Raw genomic sequence first — 17323 nt, forward strand, 5'->3', positions numbered from 1 at the left:
CAGAGCCCAGACCTGAATCCAATTGAACATCTCTTGAGAGAGCTGAAAATGGCTGTGCACCGACCCTCCCCATCCAACATGACGGAGCTTGAAAGGTGCTGCAAAAAGGAATGGGCAAAACTGCCCACAGATAGGTGTGCCAAGCTTGTGGCATCATTTTTAAGAAGACTAGAGGCTGTAATTCAGGGGTGGGCAGGGTGCAGGTTTTCTTTGCACCCTCTTGACCCTTTCTGGAACAATTTGCCCACCCCTGCTGTAATTGATACCAAAGGTACATCAACAAAGTACTGAGCAACGGGTGTGAATACGCATGTACATGTGGTTTCTTAGTCTTTTATTTTTAATAAATTTGCAGAAAAAAAAAACATTTTTATGTTGTCATTATGGGGTGCTGTGAGTACAGTTTTGAGGGGAAAAATGAATTTAATCCATTTTGGAATCCGGCTGTAACATAACAAAATGAGGAAAAAGTGAAGTGCTGTGAATACTTTCCAGATGCACAGTTTGTAATTCTTTATTCACCAACTTTTACAAACAAAGTTGTAAAATAAAATGGAATAAAACACAGAAAATAAATAAATAACATTAATTATAGCCATACATTCTTGCTCAATGAGCAAATTTACCTCACAATTATCACTCATTGCACACATTTCTATAATTTGTTGTGCGAGTCTGAATACCTCCTCATCAGAATTATGCTGCCAAGAGGTACAAACATTACTAATATCACACTGAAATTTGTTCAAAAGATATCTCGTGTTAGCACCAATTACAGAATACGAGCCTTAAACAGCCCATATTGCTAATTGTACTTACATTATTATCACTATTGCACATCTTATCAATAAATTTAATACAACGCTTAGCAAAATAAAGCTCAATATAATTTGCAAGATATGGCAATAATGTGCCATATAATCCAGAAATTGTTAGTTAAGGTTAGAAGTTTTAATTTGAGAGTTTTGTTTTGAAAACTCCTCAAAACATTTTCTGGAGTTTTTTTTTTTTTTTTTTTTTAATCTGTGTAACTGTTGTTAATGATTGCACCATTGCCATTGACTAACCAACACTGTCTGTCACTTTTTTCCTTTCCAGTGAGTTGTTCTCTGGCAGTAACACAGGGATTAACTTTGAAAAATATGATGACATTCCTGTAGAAGCCACAGGACAGAACTGCCCTCCCCACATTGAAAGTGTAAGCTATTGTGTTTATTTGTGTTACAACAATATTTTTGTACATTTTCCCTTTTGTCGTAAATTGGACGAGTAAGTCCTTTGCTTGCACAGAATCAGTAAAATCTTATTGAACATTTTGGTCATTTAAAAATTGATGAAGCCGCCAACCACAACTGCCACTATTACAGTAATTAGGACACACTTTCCGACACAAAACATCCAAGATGTGTTAGTAACCCCACATGTGCCAGGACAGTTGATTTGTCTTCTGGACACACCCACAGCATACCCCCGTATCTTAGCTCTGTCCAGAAATTGCTAACATGTTTTTGCTGGTTTAAAAAGTTGCACCACAGACATGCATGCCTTCTTGTGTCATTTGAATTCGGAGGGAGATCATGTGATGGACACACAGTTTCAACATTGTCATGCCTATTTCAACATCAAGTTCATCAATGTAGTGTCATTATTGTGGAGGTGTAGAGGTCTTTCTCACACTGATTGTGAGGAGGAATATGTAAAAGGAAAAAGCTCCCAATGTTGAAACTCAGAAAGTGGTCTTTGATCAAGGCCCCTGCCACAAATGTTAAATGCCATAGTTTCCAAATCATTGTTTGATTGCAATGATAAGAAAATTTGCAAGTGAATGGAAAATTCCATCTTTGAACTAACATTAACATTATTTCCATTGCATAAATGGAAACCATGCATTATTTGCATTATTTGTTTTATATGACATAAATAGATCCTAGTCAGTTGAAATAGAGGTGCTGAGGATTGAAGCAGATTATGTGGAAGCACACGTCTGCTTTCCTCAACCCAACAAACGAGTGTTAGGAACTGAAAGCGCTTTTACAGCTGCTAAACATTTCCTAGAGAACAATGTGTAAGCTTCTAATTGTCTTATAGCATACTGAATTTAGCTTCCTTGTATCAGCCGGAGTCGTTTAATAGCACTAAACATACAGAACCAAAATGCATGGTAAATAGAGCCAAATCTCATGGAAAATGCCGTCAGATACAATAAACTATTTTTTCTATACAATGGAACAAATAATGCCACATGGCATACAATACACCAGTCAATTGGCAAGGCTCTATTGAAGCGTTACATAAATGTTTAAGTTATAGATTCACACCAGCCTTATCTAAATTTGTAATTACACTGATCTACTTGGTACAATTCACTGCCCAAGCTTAGTCCTACTACTACTGAACTTAAACTTAATCTATACAATCATATACAAATATCGTAAATAAGTCCCTTCGGCTGCTCCCTTGTTTGCACTCGGGGTCACCACAGCAAATCCAAGGTGGAGCTGCATGTTGAATTGGCACAGGTTTTACGCCGGATGCCCTTCCTGACGCAACTCCACATTACATGGAGAAATGTGGCAGGGGTGGGATTTGAAGCCGGAACCTTCTGCACTGAAACCAAGCACATTAACCACTTGGCCACCACCCCTGTCAGAAATACTGCTTGCTACTGGTTTACTGGCTACTACTGCTCCTCTCCTTCTCATCCTCTGTCTTCGTGTTATTACTCCTCTCCCCGAGTGATGAGTTGTACAGTCTGATGGCCTGAGGGACAAAGATGTTTTTCACTCGGCCTGCACTTTGGAAGGAGCAGTCGGTGGCTGAAGAAGCTCCTCTGATGACTGATGACTGTGTGCAGAGGGTGACTGGCATCATCCATAATGTCCAGCAGTTTGTCCAGTGTTCTCTTTTCTGCCACTGTCACCAGATAGTCCAGCTTCATTCAACCACAGAGCAGCCAGCCCGTCTGATCAGTTTGTCGAGTTCGGACGTGTCCTCCTTGGATGTGCTGCCCGGTGTAAAAGGACACTGGCTACCATGGACTGGTAGAGCATCCACAGTAATTTCCTGCAGATGTTAAACGGCTGCAACCTTCTCAGGAAGTACAGCCTGCTCTGTCCCTTCCTGTACAGGTGTTTGGTGTGGGTTGTCCAGTCCAGTTTGCTGTCCAGCCTCAGCCATAGGTACTTGTAGGAATCCACACTCACCACCTCAACTTCCTCAATCAGAGGTGGTTGCGATCTTGGTCTGGACTTCCCAAAGTCAATGAGCAGCTCCTTTGTCTTTGAGGTGTTGAGCTGTAGATGGTTTGTGTGGCACCAGGCAGCAAAGTCCTTCACTAGTCTCCTGTACTTCTCCTCTCTGTCATTCGTGATGCAACCAACAATGGCTGTGTCATCTTCGAACTTCTGGAAGTGACAGCTCAGAGTTGTAGCAGAAGTATGAGGTGTGCAATGTGAAGAAAAGAGGGCCCTGCACCGTGCCCTGGGTTGCTGCTGATCACAGTGTCAGACATGGTGTTTCTCAGCCTGACATACTGTGGCCTGTCGGTGATGTAGCTGGAGATCCAAGCTTGTCCTGAAGAGCCAAGCGACTGGGTGGCGTTGAAGGCACTTGAGAAGGCCAGGGAATCCTCACTGTGCCACTTCCCTTATCCAGGTGTGAGTGGACTCGGTATAGAAGGTAGAGGATGCCATCCTCCACACCAACACCTGCATGATATGCAAACTGCAGACAGTCCTGGGCATGTTGCACCTGGGGTTTGAGGAAGCCTAGGAAGAGCTGCGGGGATGCAGCATAAAACCTGTGCCAAATCAACATGCAGCTCCACCTCAGATTTGCTGTGGTGACTCCGAGTGAAAACAAGGGAGAAGCCAAAGGGACTTATTATTCTTTTTTTTTTACAATAAAAATAAAATTTATAGACGTAAATACGATCATTTAGTGCTTTCAGAGAAGGCCAACATTGGATGAAGCTTTTCTGAATGAGTAACTGAATGGTTTCAAGTAGCAGAGGGAGTTGACAAATGTGCAGGGCCAGTTGACCACTGGGTTAGATAATCAGAAGGCTATGACAGAGAGAAGCTGTTATAACAAGAGTTAGTGTACATTACCAGGTCGATTTGAGGGTCTCCACTTTCTCACCAGTATATCATCTTTTAGGTAAAATCCCTCCACCATGTGTTGCATCTTTTCACTTGTTGAAGCTGTCTCCCTAAGAAGGTGCAGATTGGGGTCCTGTTTCTGCTGTACAACCAGCATCTCTCTATTTAACACAGGCATCTAATTTACACAACACCATTTAGGGAAAACGTTATATGCCAAGTCAACTGAAAGAGGGTTCTCTGAGATAGCAGCTGGGGCAATCAATCATGCTTAATGTTCGAAATGGCTTCTGTAACCTCTTTCATGTGTGAGCAAGTAACAGCACAAACTGCTGAAGCAGTTGGATATTGTTCCGTTAAAGCCTTGGTCTCTTTAACATCACACAGAGTTGGAAACAAAAGAGGAGTCACCACTATTTGATCAAAGCCCATGTTAACTGTCCCTACCTGAATTTGGGTGACCAAAACCTGCCTCACCTCCACTACAGAAGCACTGGCTTCCAAACAAATGCTAACCAGAGAGATATTAAATGGTCCTTGTTATGGTCCTTGTTGGTGGGGAGGGGTGTGTGTGTGTGTGTGTGTGTGTGTGTTCCTACTGTAGTCTCTGTGATCAGCTCTCCCTGTCAGGACACCCTCCTTGTAGTTGATTTGGTCCGACGGCCAGCTTGTGCTTGACACAGTCAATTTTTTTTTTTTTTTTATTAAAGGTGGAAAAGCATACAAACGATCCTTTGTGATGTGCATAGACCCTCCACGTGCACACATACAGTACTGTCAGAAATGAGTAACTACCACTGTTCTGTGATTATTTGTTTGCTTAGTTCCAAGATGTTGATATGGGTGAGATTATTATGGGCAACATTGCTCTGAGTCGCTACACCAGACCGACCCCTGTCCAGAAATATGCCATTCCTATTGTCAAGTCCAAGAGAGACTTAATGGCATGTGCACAGACAGGTAGGTCATATAGTCACACAGTTCAGTAAATGATCCCTTCAGACACAGCAATCAGATATGCATCTGAGATAAGTGTTATGATAGAATTAAAATGCAAAGAAATGTTGGTTACACTGAATGCATACAATTCTGGGTAAGGTTGACATTATTTCTGTAGGTTCTGGAAAGACAGCAGCCTTCCTGCTGCCAATTCTCAGTCAGATCTACACAGATGGACCAGGAGAAGCTGTTAATGCAGCTAAAGCTTCTGGACAGGTGAGAAACAGTTGGCTCTTTCAGTCGCTACGAATATGTACTTGTGTTTTAGTTCCTTAAGGCTATAGAATTTCACATTTTGTTTTCTTGTAACCTATACTGCTGTGTATGTGTAATTTTGAAAAGTTGGAGATGGACAACTTCATCGGTCCTGTTGTTGTTGTTGTTGTTATTGTTATTATTGTACTTATGGAAAACTGTTACATAAGGCATAAAAATGAATAAAATTAAACGGCAAATTATACAAATCAAAATAAAATGACCACTTAAAAAAATAGAACAGTTGGGTAAAAGTCTCATGAGAAAATCAAGAGAGTTTTGAAAGAAGCAATTGACTTTGCCAGTCATCGAGCAGGAAACTACAGAGGTAAGACTATCGTCTGTCCAGACTATCGGTCACATTTGTCTACTGTGTCGAGAAGAGGGGGGGAAAACATATGTATGTCACACTGTGCTATAAGTTGCATTTAGTTTTGAAATGTGCTTCTGCTTCATGCAACAAGAACCATGTATCATCAGTGTAATGAATCAAATCAGACCTCCCCCCACAAACAACAAAATACTTGTTTCACTTTGGTGTCAAATGACTTACCGTTGTAAATTTGGACACAATGATTAAGATGAATGTAAGATTGGTGCAGCAGCACACATTCAGCCAATGTAAAATTACATTGTAAAACAGCTTTTTCCTTCTTAAAATAAAGTTTTATTTATTCATGCAGCAAGAACCAAAATGTATTTAATTGCTGCATTATTTAATTATGACACAACACTGCATTAGCGATCAGAAGCTGCTTGACTAATTAATGTTATTTTACGAGGCACAACAAACCTAAAGAAACAGCTTCTTGTCACCGTGAACAAATCATAGGTAATGTAAAGGTGCACTGTAATTAAATGCTTGAAAACTTTTATAAAACATTTACAAAAGATGATATCGTTAACTGGGTGGCACAGTGGCTTAGTGGTTAGTACTGTTGCCTCACAGTAAGATATTTGTGGGATCACTTCCTACCTGGTCCTTTCTGTGTGGAGTTTGCATGTTTTTCCTGTATTTGCAGTATGTCTGTATAGAAAATGAATGAATGATAATATCATAAGCTCAGTCTAGCTGACCTGCCATTGCTGTTCTTGTTGTGTTAGATGTTCCAAAGAAGTGCTGTGTCAAGTAGTTTGAAATTTATCACCATTTTTGTCACTGTGTTGGTTTGCAAACTGCCAGTAAACTCGAAAGAAGAACAAGGGTTTACCTTGAGTGAAACAAGAAGAACAGGAGATGGCCAGCTACTGAAGGAGCAAGGGAACTACATTTTCTTCTGGAAAGGTCTTCCTGAGGAGAAACAACAAATCCAGGCTTTGCTATTGTTATACTTCACCATGGTTTGTGATGGAATGCAGCAGTCCTCACAGAAGCTGATATGTGAAGTCACAGCATCTATGTACTCATCCAGACTGTTGGTGGCAGTCTTGAATATATCTCAGTCCATTTTTTCTAAACATGGCTGAAGATCCTCCACAGCCCCACATCTCTACTGTTTAGATGTCCTCACTACAGGTTTACAGAGTTTTAGTTTTTGCCTGTTGTACATAGGAATCAGGTGGACCATGGCATGGTCAGACTGGCCCAGAGCGACATGTGGGACGGCATGACAAGCATTGTTCATAGTTGTTCATAGCAGTGTAACAGTGAGCCACAGATCTGTCCTCTCTGGTCGGACATTTAATAAGCTCTCTGTATTTGGGAAGTTCGTGGGAGAGATTACCTTTGTTAAAGTTGCCCAGGACAGTAACTAAAGAGTCTGGATTAGTCCGCTCCACATGAAGTATCTGGTCGGCAAGCTTGTGTTGTGCCTCGTGCATGTTAGATGGCGGTGGGATGTAGGCACCGACCAGAATGAATGAGGAGAACTCACGGGGCGAGTAGAACGGTGTGTAGATCAGGAGAGCAATGCTGTTGGATCACTGTCACATTGTTACACCAGCCACTGTTGACGTAAAAACATATTCCACCACCCTTCCTTTTGCCGGAGAGTCCTGCATCTCAGCCCACTCTAAAAAAGTTGGAAGCCTGCCAGCTGCAGCGCAGAGTCCAGAATTGAGGCACAGATCCATGTCTCCATGAAGCACAAAACAGCAGATGTGGTGAAATCTCTGCTTTTCCCCACCAGTAGCTGGAGTTCGTCCATTTTATTTTGCAGAGAGCACATGTTGGAGAGGAATATTCCTGGCAGCGGTGTATGGTGGCCAGGACGGCAAGGCCGTACAAGCGCTCTGGTGCATATTCCCTTCTGCAGCATTTCACTGCGTGGGCCAAGGTGAGGACTCCTTTGGCCAAGATGCCCATTAAATCCACTAAAGACCTGAGAAACACAGGAAACAAATCTGCTGGTGTTATTTCCCTGATCTTGATGACATCTGTGTGGGTGAAAGAGATCCGGGAACCATTGCATATCACAGGAGTAACACACAAAAACAAAAAACAAAGGAATGAGCACCAAAACACCGAGGTGGCCGTTCACAGCGCCATCTTGAAACTGGTTTCTTTCCTTATCTCTGAGAGTAACTTCTGTTATATTATAATATCTTTGGTTTGTGGACAGAACAAGACATTCAGGGGCATCATCTCGGGCTTTGGGAAGCAGTCATTAACTGTTTTCCACCATTTTCTGAAATTTTATAGAATTACTCAATTGTTTGAGAATATACTTGCCAGATTAACCAGCGATGAAAATAATTGTTAGTTGCAGTCGTAATTCTCAGCGAGGGCTCCTTAATTCCAGATGCGCCTGTGTAATGTGCTGAGTTTTGAACCACCTGATAACATCTTTTTACAGACTTCATTTTCATTCTCCTTTCATTCTGCTTATGTTAAATGTCTTTGTATTTTAAAATTTTGACACATCTCTTATTTTATTTTGATGTCCATAAAGTGTTATTTATATTTTTACTGTTTTCTTTGTTCTGTTTAAGATTGAAGCACTTTGTAAACATTGTATTACAAATGTGAGATACAGTATAGGATCATTTATTGTGAATGTTCCATAATGTTGTTATTTTTAATAGGAAAATGGAAAATATGGTCGTCGTAAACAGTACCCCATCTCTTTGGTTTTGGCTCCAACCAGGGAGCTGGCACTGCAGATATATGATGAAGCCAGGAAGGTACAAACACACACAGACACACACGCTGAGTCATGGTGTCGGTATATATGCTTAAGAAAACAAAATGAAGCAGATCAGCGATTGCCAAAGGATGGGCTGTGAAGGTGCTATGCTGTGAAAAGTCACTAAAATTAAACAAATAAATGTTTTTGACATTCAATGTTGACAGTTTAAAATATCTAAAATATTTTATTTTTTAAAATATTGTCTGACTTTGTTTAACTTAAGTCACATCATATTTAGTGACCCTTCATATTAACACCAAAATGTGTCTAATATCACTGGTGGGGACTTGCAGATGACAGAGACTGGGCAGGGTGGGTCTGTCTCATTCTCAAGCATCAAAGTAGTCATTTTTAAATTTGGAAATGCCTGAAGAAGAGGAATATGAGCAACACAAAAAGCTGAATGTAAAATTCTACATTCTTTTTATCTGCTCTCCAGTTTTCCTATAGGTCCAGAGTGCGGCCCTGTGTAGTCTATGGTGGTGCAGACATTGGCCAGCAGATAAGAGACCTGGAAAGAGGCTGCCATTTATTGGTAGCCACACCAGGGAGACTAGTGGACATGATGGAGAGGGGAAAGATCGGACTGGAATACTGCAAGTAAGACATAAACCAAAGGAAGGAGTGATGGATTAAAGTAGATGCAATGATGAAAGATTTCTGGTAATTCCCAGAAATTCGGGTATTTACTTCTGTGGCAAATGTTTCTGGGTTATTTTTGTTTTCCTGGCCCTCTTCGGATTTAGTCTGTGGGCTGATGTCATAATGTTCGTATCTGTAAAATTGCTTGGAAATGTCTCTGAGACGCCACAGTGGCTATTAAGGCTAATGTTTTCATGTCCTGATCAGCGACTGAAGGCTAAATGTTATGTGTCACCACTTGTCCACACAGCAGCAAATGAGAGGCACCGTTACAGATTTTATTATGCACTCTGCACCGGGCTGAAACTGCTATATATGTAAACTTTTGTTCAGGGTCATTTGGGTAGGTTCTGTTGGCATTATGATTTAAAGAGTAAACACACTTGTTTGACAATACATGTTTTCACCCAACCACTAACCATGATTTAAAAAAAAGTTTTGTGTTATCATTCATATTCTGAAAAATGGACAAAAAACAAAACTTATGCCAAGGTATGTAAACTTTTGAGCACAACTACGTATAGCTGCAGCAGTTAGTCAACACTGGATTACTTTCTTTCTGTGAGCATCAGTTTTTTTCAAATCACAGCCGATCACAAAACTGCTTCACAGGGGTAAGGTCTGACCTTACCAACCCCCCTAAGCAAGCAAATAGGCAACAGTAGTAAGGAGAATCTCCTTTGAATAAAGGTGGAAGGAAATGTTGTTGGCTATCTGAGATGTGATTTTGTTAAGTGCTGCATCTAACTTTTTATATTTGCTGTTAACTGATCGATTTATTATTTTTACCTGCATTGCCAAGGGCAGAGCAGATCTATGAACTGCTTGACTCTGTATGTATATGTGTGTGTGTGTGTGTGTGTGTCCATGTGGTCAATATGCGCTCAATATCTTGACAGACTTTTAGGATTAAGGTGAAAACTCATGGGGCCCTGACACTTGCACGACTTCGATCCGCACACTTGCATGCACATCGTCCTGACGATCCCACCCGCTGTGTTCCCAGCTGGATGCCTTGCTTTGTTCCACTGGATGCCCCGCATTGTGTGCTGGATGGTGCTTATATAAAATAATTATTTCATAGCGGATTAGTCATTTTTTCTCAGAGTTGGCTTTTAAAAATGCCTCTAATCACTTTGGGAATCACAGAGGCCCACTCCAGCCGCAGCTTTTTTCTCTCTCTCTCTTGCAGTGAATGAGGTGGAGATAGCATTTGGAACCGTCTAAAAAGTTAATTATTTGTCATGTTTACATTGTAATAGTTGGCAAAACAGTTGCATGTTCTTTCCTTCTTATGAGTAGCTGTTACATTGTTTGATAGATTTAACATCTCGTTATATTTGATCAGATGAGCTGCACTTTGATGCGGTGCGCTGACGCAATCACTTGCACTCACGCAGTGTTTTTTAATTGTTTGCGCAATGTTCACTTGAAGTTCAGGTAATTAATGCGTGATGGATATTTTGAACATTTCAAAATTTTTGTTGTGCACTTGCATGAAGCCGTGCACAGTTTACAACAGTTTACGAGTTTGAGACAAGTTTACTCTCCTGCACGGCAGAGTTCGTGCAAGTGTCAGGGCGCCTTTAGGACACCTCAGTAAGACATCTGCAAGTTTGACAATGGGCTAAGTTATAGACAAGAGGATGTTTTCCCTTGTTATTAATTTTCTTTAGTAATTGTTATTGTCAGTATCCAAGCCCCAACCTCTGGCCCTCTGGGGGAAAAAAGCTATAGAAAATTTTACATTTCCTTTTGGCCTTTTGAGGTTTAATCCAAAAGAAAGATACTTTGCGTAGGAGCCCATGTTAAGATCCCCACTTTTATGGCAGAATTGATTATAGTCTGGTACAAAAAAAAAAACAGAACTGTTTGGGTTTATATACATGACAGCTTTATGGAGGATGAATTTTTAAATATAACTCTGCAGTTTAACTTATTTTAAGCTGTAAAGTTATGAATAATTAGGGACATGGTTGCTTTGACAGACTGGTAGTCTGTGCTGTGAGTCGAGTCCAAGCCCTGCAAGTAGAGACAGCTGGTTTTAGCTGCTAGCTATTGTGGAATGACTGTCTGCCTTTTCTGAGCATTTTATTCAAAATATCTGTAATAATATGGCCTGTTATGCAGTTAATTGTCCTAACAGACTCTAAAGGAAGCCTGTGCTTCAGTGTCTCTGTCGGTTTGAAATATTCGTGTTCTATTTGTATGTTAACACTGTTGGCAGGCATCGTAGCTTGGTGACATTAAGTCCAAATTCAGCTGGAGGTAGCGCCAGGCTGAAGCTAGTCAGTTTGACCAAGGGTGGAGCTGAGCCACATCGCTTATGTGCACAAACAGCTGAGTCTGTCTGTGGATGTCTGTTGACTGTCTAAAACCAGTCAACAATGACAGTGAGTGAATTTTTTTTTTTTTGCCAAAATATTTTTATTTTGTACATAGTTTAACAATCACAAACAACGAACACTGTGCATATATCAAGTCTATGCAATCTATTGCATTTACTGACAATAATGTGTTTTAACAAAACAATTTTGCAAAACTTTATACATCCCAGGGTTACAGTCTCTTTTAGTCCTTTGAATCATCCTCCAATAGTTTTAAATATTTAACATACAATATGAAAGGATTCCACACATTTTCAAAAATCTCCTGTTTGCCCTTGAGAGTGTATGAAATTTTTTCTAAGGGAAGGGTTGAAAGCATCTGTCGTATCCACTGAGTGACAGTTGGTCTATGAGTTCTTTTCCAAAGCAGTGATATGCATTTTTTAGCAATCAAAAGACTTAAGTCTATAAATATCCGTTCACTTTTAGTGTATTTGTGTTTTTCTGGATATACACCCATTAAAAATAATTTGGGATCTAATATTATTTGCTTAGAAATTATTTTTCCCAGGACATCTCTTATCTCACCCCAGAACAGTACAATATGACTACAATGCCACATGTAATGGATTAACGTTCCTCTATGGTCTGCACATTTTGAGCACACATCAGGAATATTTTTGTTGTACCTGTTAAGATCTACTGGCGTGATATAGATTTGCATTAACCATTTGTATTGAATTAGTCGCAACCGTATATTGATAGATCGGGTTTGTGCTAAAACACATGCGTATTGCCAGTCTTCCTCAGATATCTGTAGAGACAGATCTTCCCTCCAAGCATTAAGTCTACCACGTGAACTTTCATCTGCTTCAGAAATTAGCAAAGTGTACAATTTAGATATTAATCCTTTTTTCTGACTGTCTTTTACTATTGTTTCTTCCAAAACGGATTTGATAGGTTTGGTTGTTGCATTTTCTTGACTTGATCTTATGAAGCTTCTGAGCTGGAGATATTTAAAGAAATGTTTATTACTTATATGAAATCTATGTTGTAGTTCCATGAAGCTCATTAATGTATCAGATTTTGGCTTGTAGAGATCTTGAATTGTTGCAAGTCCTTTGTCCTTCCATGATTTAAATGTTGAGTCTGCTCTGCCTGGTATAAATAGTTGATTGCCCCATATTGGACTAAATTGGTTGATTCTCTCAAAGAAATTCGTACATCTCGCCACACTTTAACTGTTTCAAAGAATTGGATTTTTTATTTGTTTTAATAGTTGTGTCATTGTATTTGAATATAAGTAAGAGGGGAGTGTCAGATTTAATCCTTGACTTTCCATATCTACCCAATGTGGGTGATGGTTTGTGTAGTAGAACATCATACACCTCAACTGTGTGGCCCAATAATACAACTGAAAATTTGGGCATTTCAAGCCTCCACAGTCATAGGGAAGATATAGCAAGGACAAACGCAGTCTGGACTTTGTTATTCCATATAAACCTTATTATAATTTTTTTCATTTGTGAAAAGAGGTCAGGAGGAGGTGGTAGAGGAAGATTTTGAAATAAATAAAGTAGCTTAGGGAGTATATTCATTTTCAGCACATTAATTCTTCCAATCAAAGATGTTATTAACGGCATCCATCTCTCAATTGAATTATTTACATCAGTCAATACAAGATTGTAATTAGTCTCAACTAAATGTTTTAGGTCTGGTAAAATTTGTATTCCTAAATACTCAAACTGTGTTGTTACATTAAATTGTAATACTTCTGGAAGTGGGTTGGCTCTCTCATAAGCATTCAGTAACAGTATAGAAGACTTGTTTCGGTTAATTTTATAACCTGAAATATTATTAAATGACATAATTATTTCCAAAAGGATTGGTATTGATTGTTGCAACTTTGACAAAAAAAAAACAATAACATCGTCGGCGAATAAAGAGATTTTATGTTCTGTTGGTCCCAATGAAATCCCAGCAATTTGAGTGTGTGATCTTATTGCAATTGCCAGCGGTTCAATTGCAAGAATGAACAGCAGGGGTGAAAGTGGACACCCCTGTCTACAGCCTCTGCTGATCATTATTGGTTTAGAAATATTCCTATTACTAATTATTTCAGCAGAAGGATTTTTATACAATAATTTGATCCACTTTACAAAATCATCCCCACATCCAAATTTTTGCAGCACTTGAAAAAGATACACCCACTCCACTCTACCGAATGCCTTTTCAGCATCAATAGATAGAAGAGCAGTATCTGCTGCATCTTTGTTATAGTGAAGTATATTCAGTAATCTCCTCACATTGTGGAAACCCTGTCTGCCTATAATAAATCCATTTAGATCCCAATCAGTTACTTTTGGCAAAATGTTTTGGAGTCTTCTGGCTAAAACTTTAGTAATTATTTTTATATCAGAATTTAATAAGCTTATAGGTCTTAAATTTCCACACTTATTTGGGGGTTTACCTGCTTTTTTTTAAAAGAGTAATCATAGCTGTATTCATTGAGGGAGGGAAAGAGTTTGATTAGAATACTTCCTTAAACATATCTAATAAAGGGTTTATTAATTTATCCTTAAATTTTTTATACAAATCAATTGGAAGATCATCTGGTCCTGGCCTCTTTCCAAATCTCATGTGGTCTATGGCCTGCTCTACTTCGTTTTTAGTAATTTCTGAATTTAAGTCATGTCCATCTTCACTTGAAATTTTAGGAATATTTTACTAAGAAATGCACTTATATCTTCTACTTTTATATTTCTTTGTGCTTTATACAACATCTCGTAATAAGCCTTAAAGGCTCCATTAATTTCCTCGGGGTCAGATATATTTTTTCCATCTGATTCGATAGATATAATAGGTGTTTTTGACTCCAATTAATTTATTTGCCAAGCTAAAAGTTTTCCAGCTTTTTCCCCTTGTTCATAAAAGGATTGTTTGTCGTAAGAGGCTAGATGCTGCCCTTAGAAAGGAGTGTTTGTCATATTCGGCCCTCAAAATCAGTAATTCCTTCTCCAATTATGGGTTTGGGCCGCTGCTAATTTTGCTTTGAAGTACTTTCATTTTATTTTCCAACTGTAACCTAATTTCTGTATTTTTTGGGGGGATTTGGATCCTATATAGCTAATTATATGGCCTCTGAGGAATGCCTTAAATGCTTCCCATTTAGTACACGCTGATGTTTGCATTGTATTGATTTGAAAAAAATCATCAATGTGTTTCTCTAAATACTTTAACAAATCTTTATCCTGCAACCATTTATGCTGAAACTGCCACCTTGGAGGGTCTCTTCTAAGTTTAGTATCCTTATAAACCAAGCGGCATGGAGCGTGATCTGAAATCACAATGTTATCGTAAAAGCAATCTTGAATTTTGAATTGTAATGTTGTAGATACTAGGAAAAAGTCTATTCTTGAGTAAGTTTTAAATGTACCAGAGTAACAAGAGTATGTTTTAGTATTCAAATTCCTTTCTTTCCATATATCTACCAGCTGAAGTTCTTTCATAAATCTAAGGATTGTGATTCTACAGTTATGTGCTTGATCTAAACCAGTTGACCGATCCAAATGTGGGGATAATGCAAGGTTCCAATCTGCTCCAATTATGTGAGAGCCCTGAAAGGTAGAAAGAGTAAGAAAAAGATCACTATAAAAATTACTGTAATCCACATTAGGACCATAAATATTAGTTAAATTGAGATTTTCTGATAGAAGTGTGCCTTGAACAATCAAATATCTTCCCCTTTTGTCTTTAATAATATTTTTAATTTTTAAGGGGACTGAATCATGAACTAATATCATCACCCCCCTAGATTGAGACGTAAATGGTGCCGTAAACACACTGCCTCTCCACCTCCTCCTCACCTTAAGAATATCATCATCAACAAGATGAGTTTCCTGCAGAAACACGATTTTGGAGTCTAGCTCTTTCAATTTGTTCATAACTTGTTTGACTTTCTGGAGGTGCTGCAAGCCCCTGCAGTTCCATGAAATAAAATTAAGATTTACTCCCTGAGACATAAGTACTTTAAAACAATTTTCAGATTGCTTAATAACATGAAACAAATATTTATGTGCACCACCAAAACGAATTATTGAACCAACATCCAACAAGAACAACATAAATCGCCCCATAAACACCACCCACCCTCATTTTGTCTCCCGTTAATGCCAAGGACCAATCCACACCTATGAGGATAAGTCAGACCACTCCTACTAACTAAGCATTTTGCTGCTGCTGCTAATCTGCAATTAGGTTTCAACCCCTGTTCACAAAAGCCTCACAGAATCACATCATATCACCATTGCTTAAAATGAAAAATACATTGAACTTATATAACATTATATTGTAAACAGATCTGCGTTACGAAATTACCAGGCTAAACATTATATATTCAGACATTTCAAGTTCGCATAGCCCATGTCCATTTATTAAACTGAACCTTAGTGATCTTCGTGATTCACAGCATTCTGGACTTTCTTAACAAATACCTGAGCCTCCGCTGGTGTTTTAAATACCTGGATTGTACCTTTGTAAGTCACTAGGAGCTTTGCAGGATACGCTACTCCATGTCGAAGACCCAGCTTCCGCAGCTCCTCGCGCACTGGGTCAAATTTTTTCCTCTGCAACTGGATCCCCGTGGCCAAGTCCGGATAGAAGCGGACTTTCTGGTCTCCATAGGATATGTCCTTGTCCCGTGTAGCCCGTGGGATCTCTTGTCTGTCTTTATAGTCGAGAAGCTTCATAATCATCACTCTCGGTCTTGACGCGTTGTCCTTCCTCTGTCCGAGTCTGTGCGCTCTCTCCAAAACTACAGGTCCCCGCAGTCTTTCACCAAGCAATTCAGTTATCCACTTCTCCAAGAATCTACATGCGTCTGAACCTTCTGCCCCTTCCTTCAGATTGACCAATCTTAAGTTATTTAGGCGAGATCTCGACTCTAGGTCCACAAGTTTGTCCTCCATCGTTTTGTTTTTAGCTAGAAGCGAGCACACTTTAGCTTGTAGGCTAGTCACCTCATCCTCAGTGCTGGATATGCGTTCCTCTGCACGTGATACTCCCTCGTCGCTATCCTTTAGCTCCCGTTTCATGTCTTGTAGCGTCATGGCCATATCATCGAGTTTTGTAGTAAAGTTGGTTTTCATTGAAGCAAATTCTGTCTTCATCGTACAAAACTCTGCTTGCATACTACTCAATGCGGCCAGTATCTGCTCAGCTTTGTCCAGAGGCTCCCTACTAGCGTCGAGTGTAGCCATGCTGCTAGTTTTGGGAGTTTCACTGCGAAGATTGTAGTCAGACAGCTTCGTTTGCTTCGGAGCCTCAGTCTTCCCTCCTGGTGTTTTGTTTGGTTTGGACATATCCCAAAAAAACTTTTGAGCAAAAATTGAGCGCGAACAGGGGTGTAATCAACTCAAATTATGTAAGTTGCAGCGGAGCGAGATAGAGTGCGTCTTTCTACGCGGCCGCCATTTCCGGAAGTGACAGTGAGTGAATTTTAAAGCCTTCCAGCATACGGTCTGCAGTCTAAGGAGGTGATGGTCAAGTGGTTGAAGCAGTGGTCTTATGACCAGAGGTTTCTCAGTTCAGATCCCTATCAGGACAGAAAATCACTAAGAGCACTTGGGCAAGGTCCTTAATCCCCATGTTGCTCCCGGTGTGAACACATTGCATGGCAACACTTGCATGGTGTGTGGCATTACTGTCAAGTGCTTTGACCATAAAAGCGTTGTATAAATGCAGTCCATTTACCATCTTACGAACCACATTCCACTCAGACGCGGCACTTGTCATCACAAGATGACAGACGACGTTTTGACTGCTACTCGCTGCTTCTCCCCTCCCCCTGCTCACTCTCACACAGCAGCACAAC

General features: G+C 39.7%; 1 protein-coding gene across 1 annotated transcript in view; it reads left to right on the forward strand.

Moving 5' to 3' along the window:
- LOC117513590 (ATP-dependent RNA helicase DDX3X-like) overlaps nucleotides 1-17323 on the forward strand; it is a 156469-nt gene that overhangs the window by 57640 nt on the left and 81506 nt on the right. The window contains 5 exon segments of the mRNA XM_034173772.1: nucleotides 1099-1198; nucleotides 4925-5060; nucleotides 5218-5315; nucleotides 8379-8477; nucleotides 8922-9082. Of these exon segments, the coding sequence (XP_034029663.1) occupies nucleotides 1099-1198; nucleotides 4925-5060; nucleotides 5218-5315; nucleotides 8379-8477; nucleotides 8922-9082 (594 nt within the window).

This window comes from Thalassophryne amazonica, chromosome 1 (assembly GCF_902500255.1).
Source record: "Thalassophryne amazonica chromosome 1, fThaAma1.1, whole genome shotgun sequence".
Classification (NCBI taxonomy): domain Eukaryota; kingdom Metazoa; phylum Chordata; class Actinopteri; order Batrachoidiformes; family Batrachoididae; genus Thalassophryne; species Thalassophryne amazonica.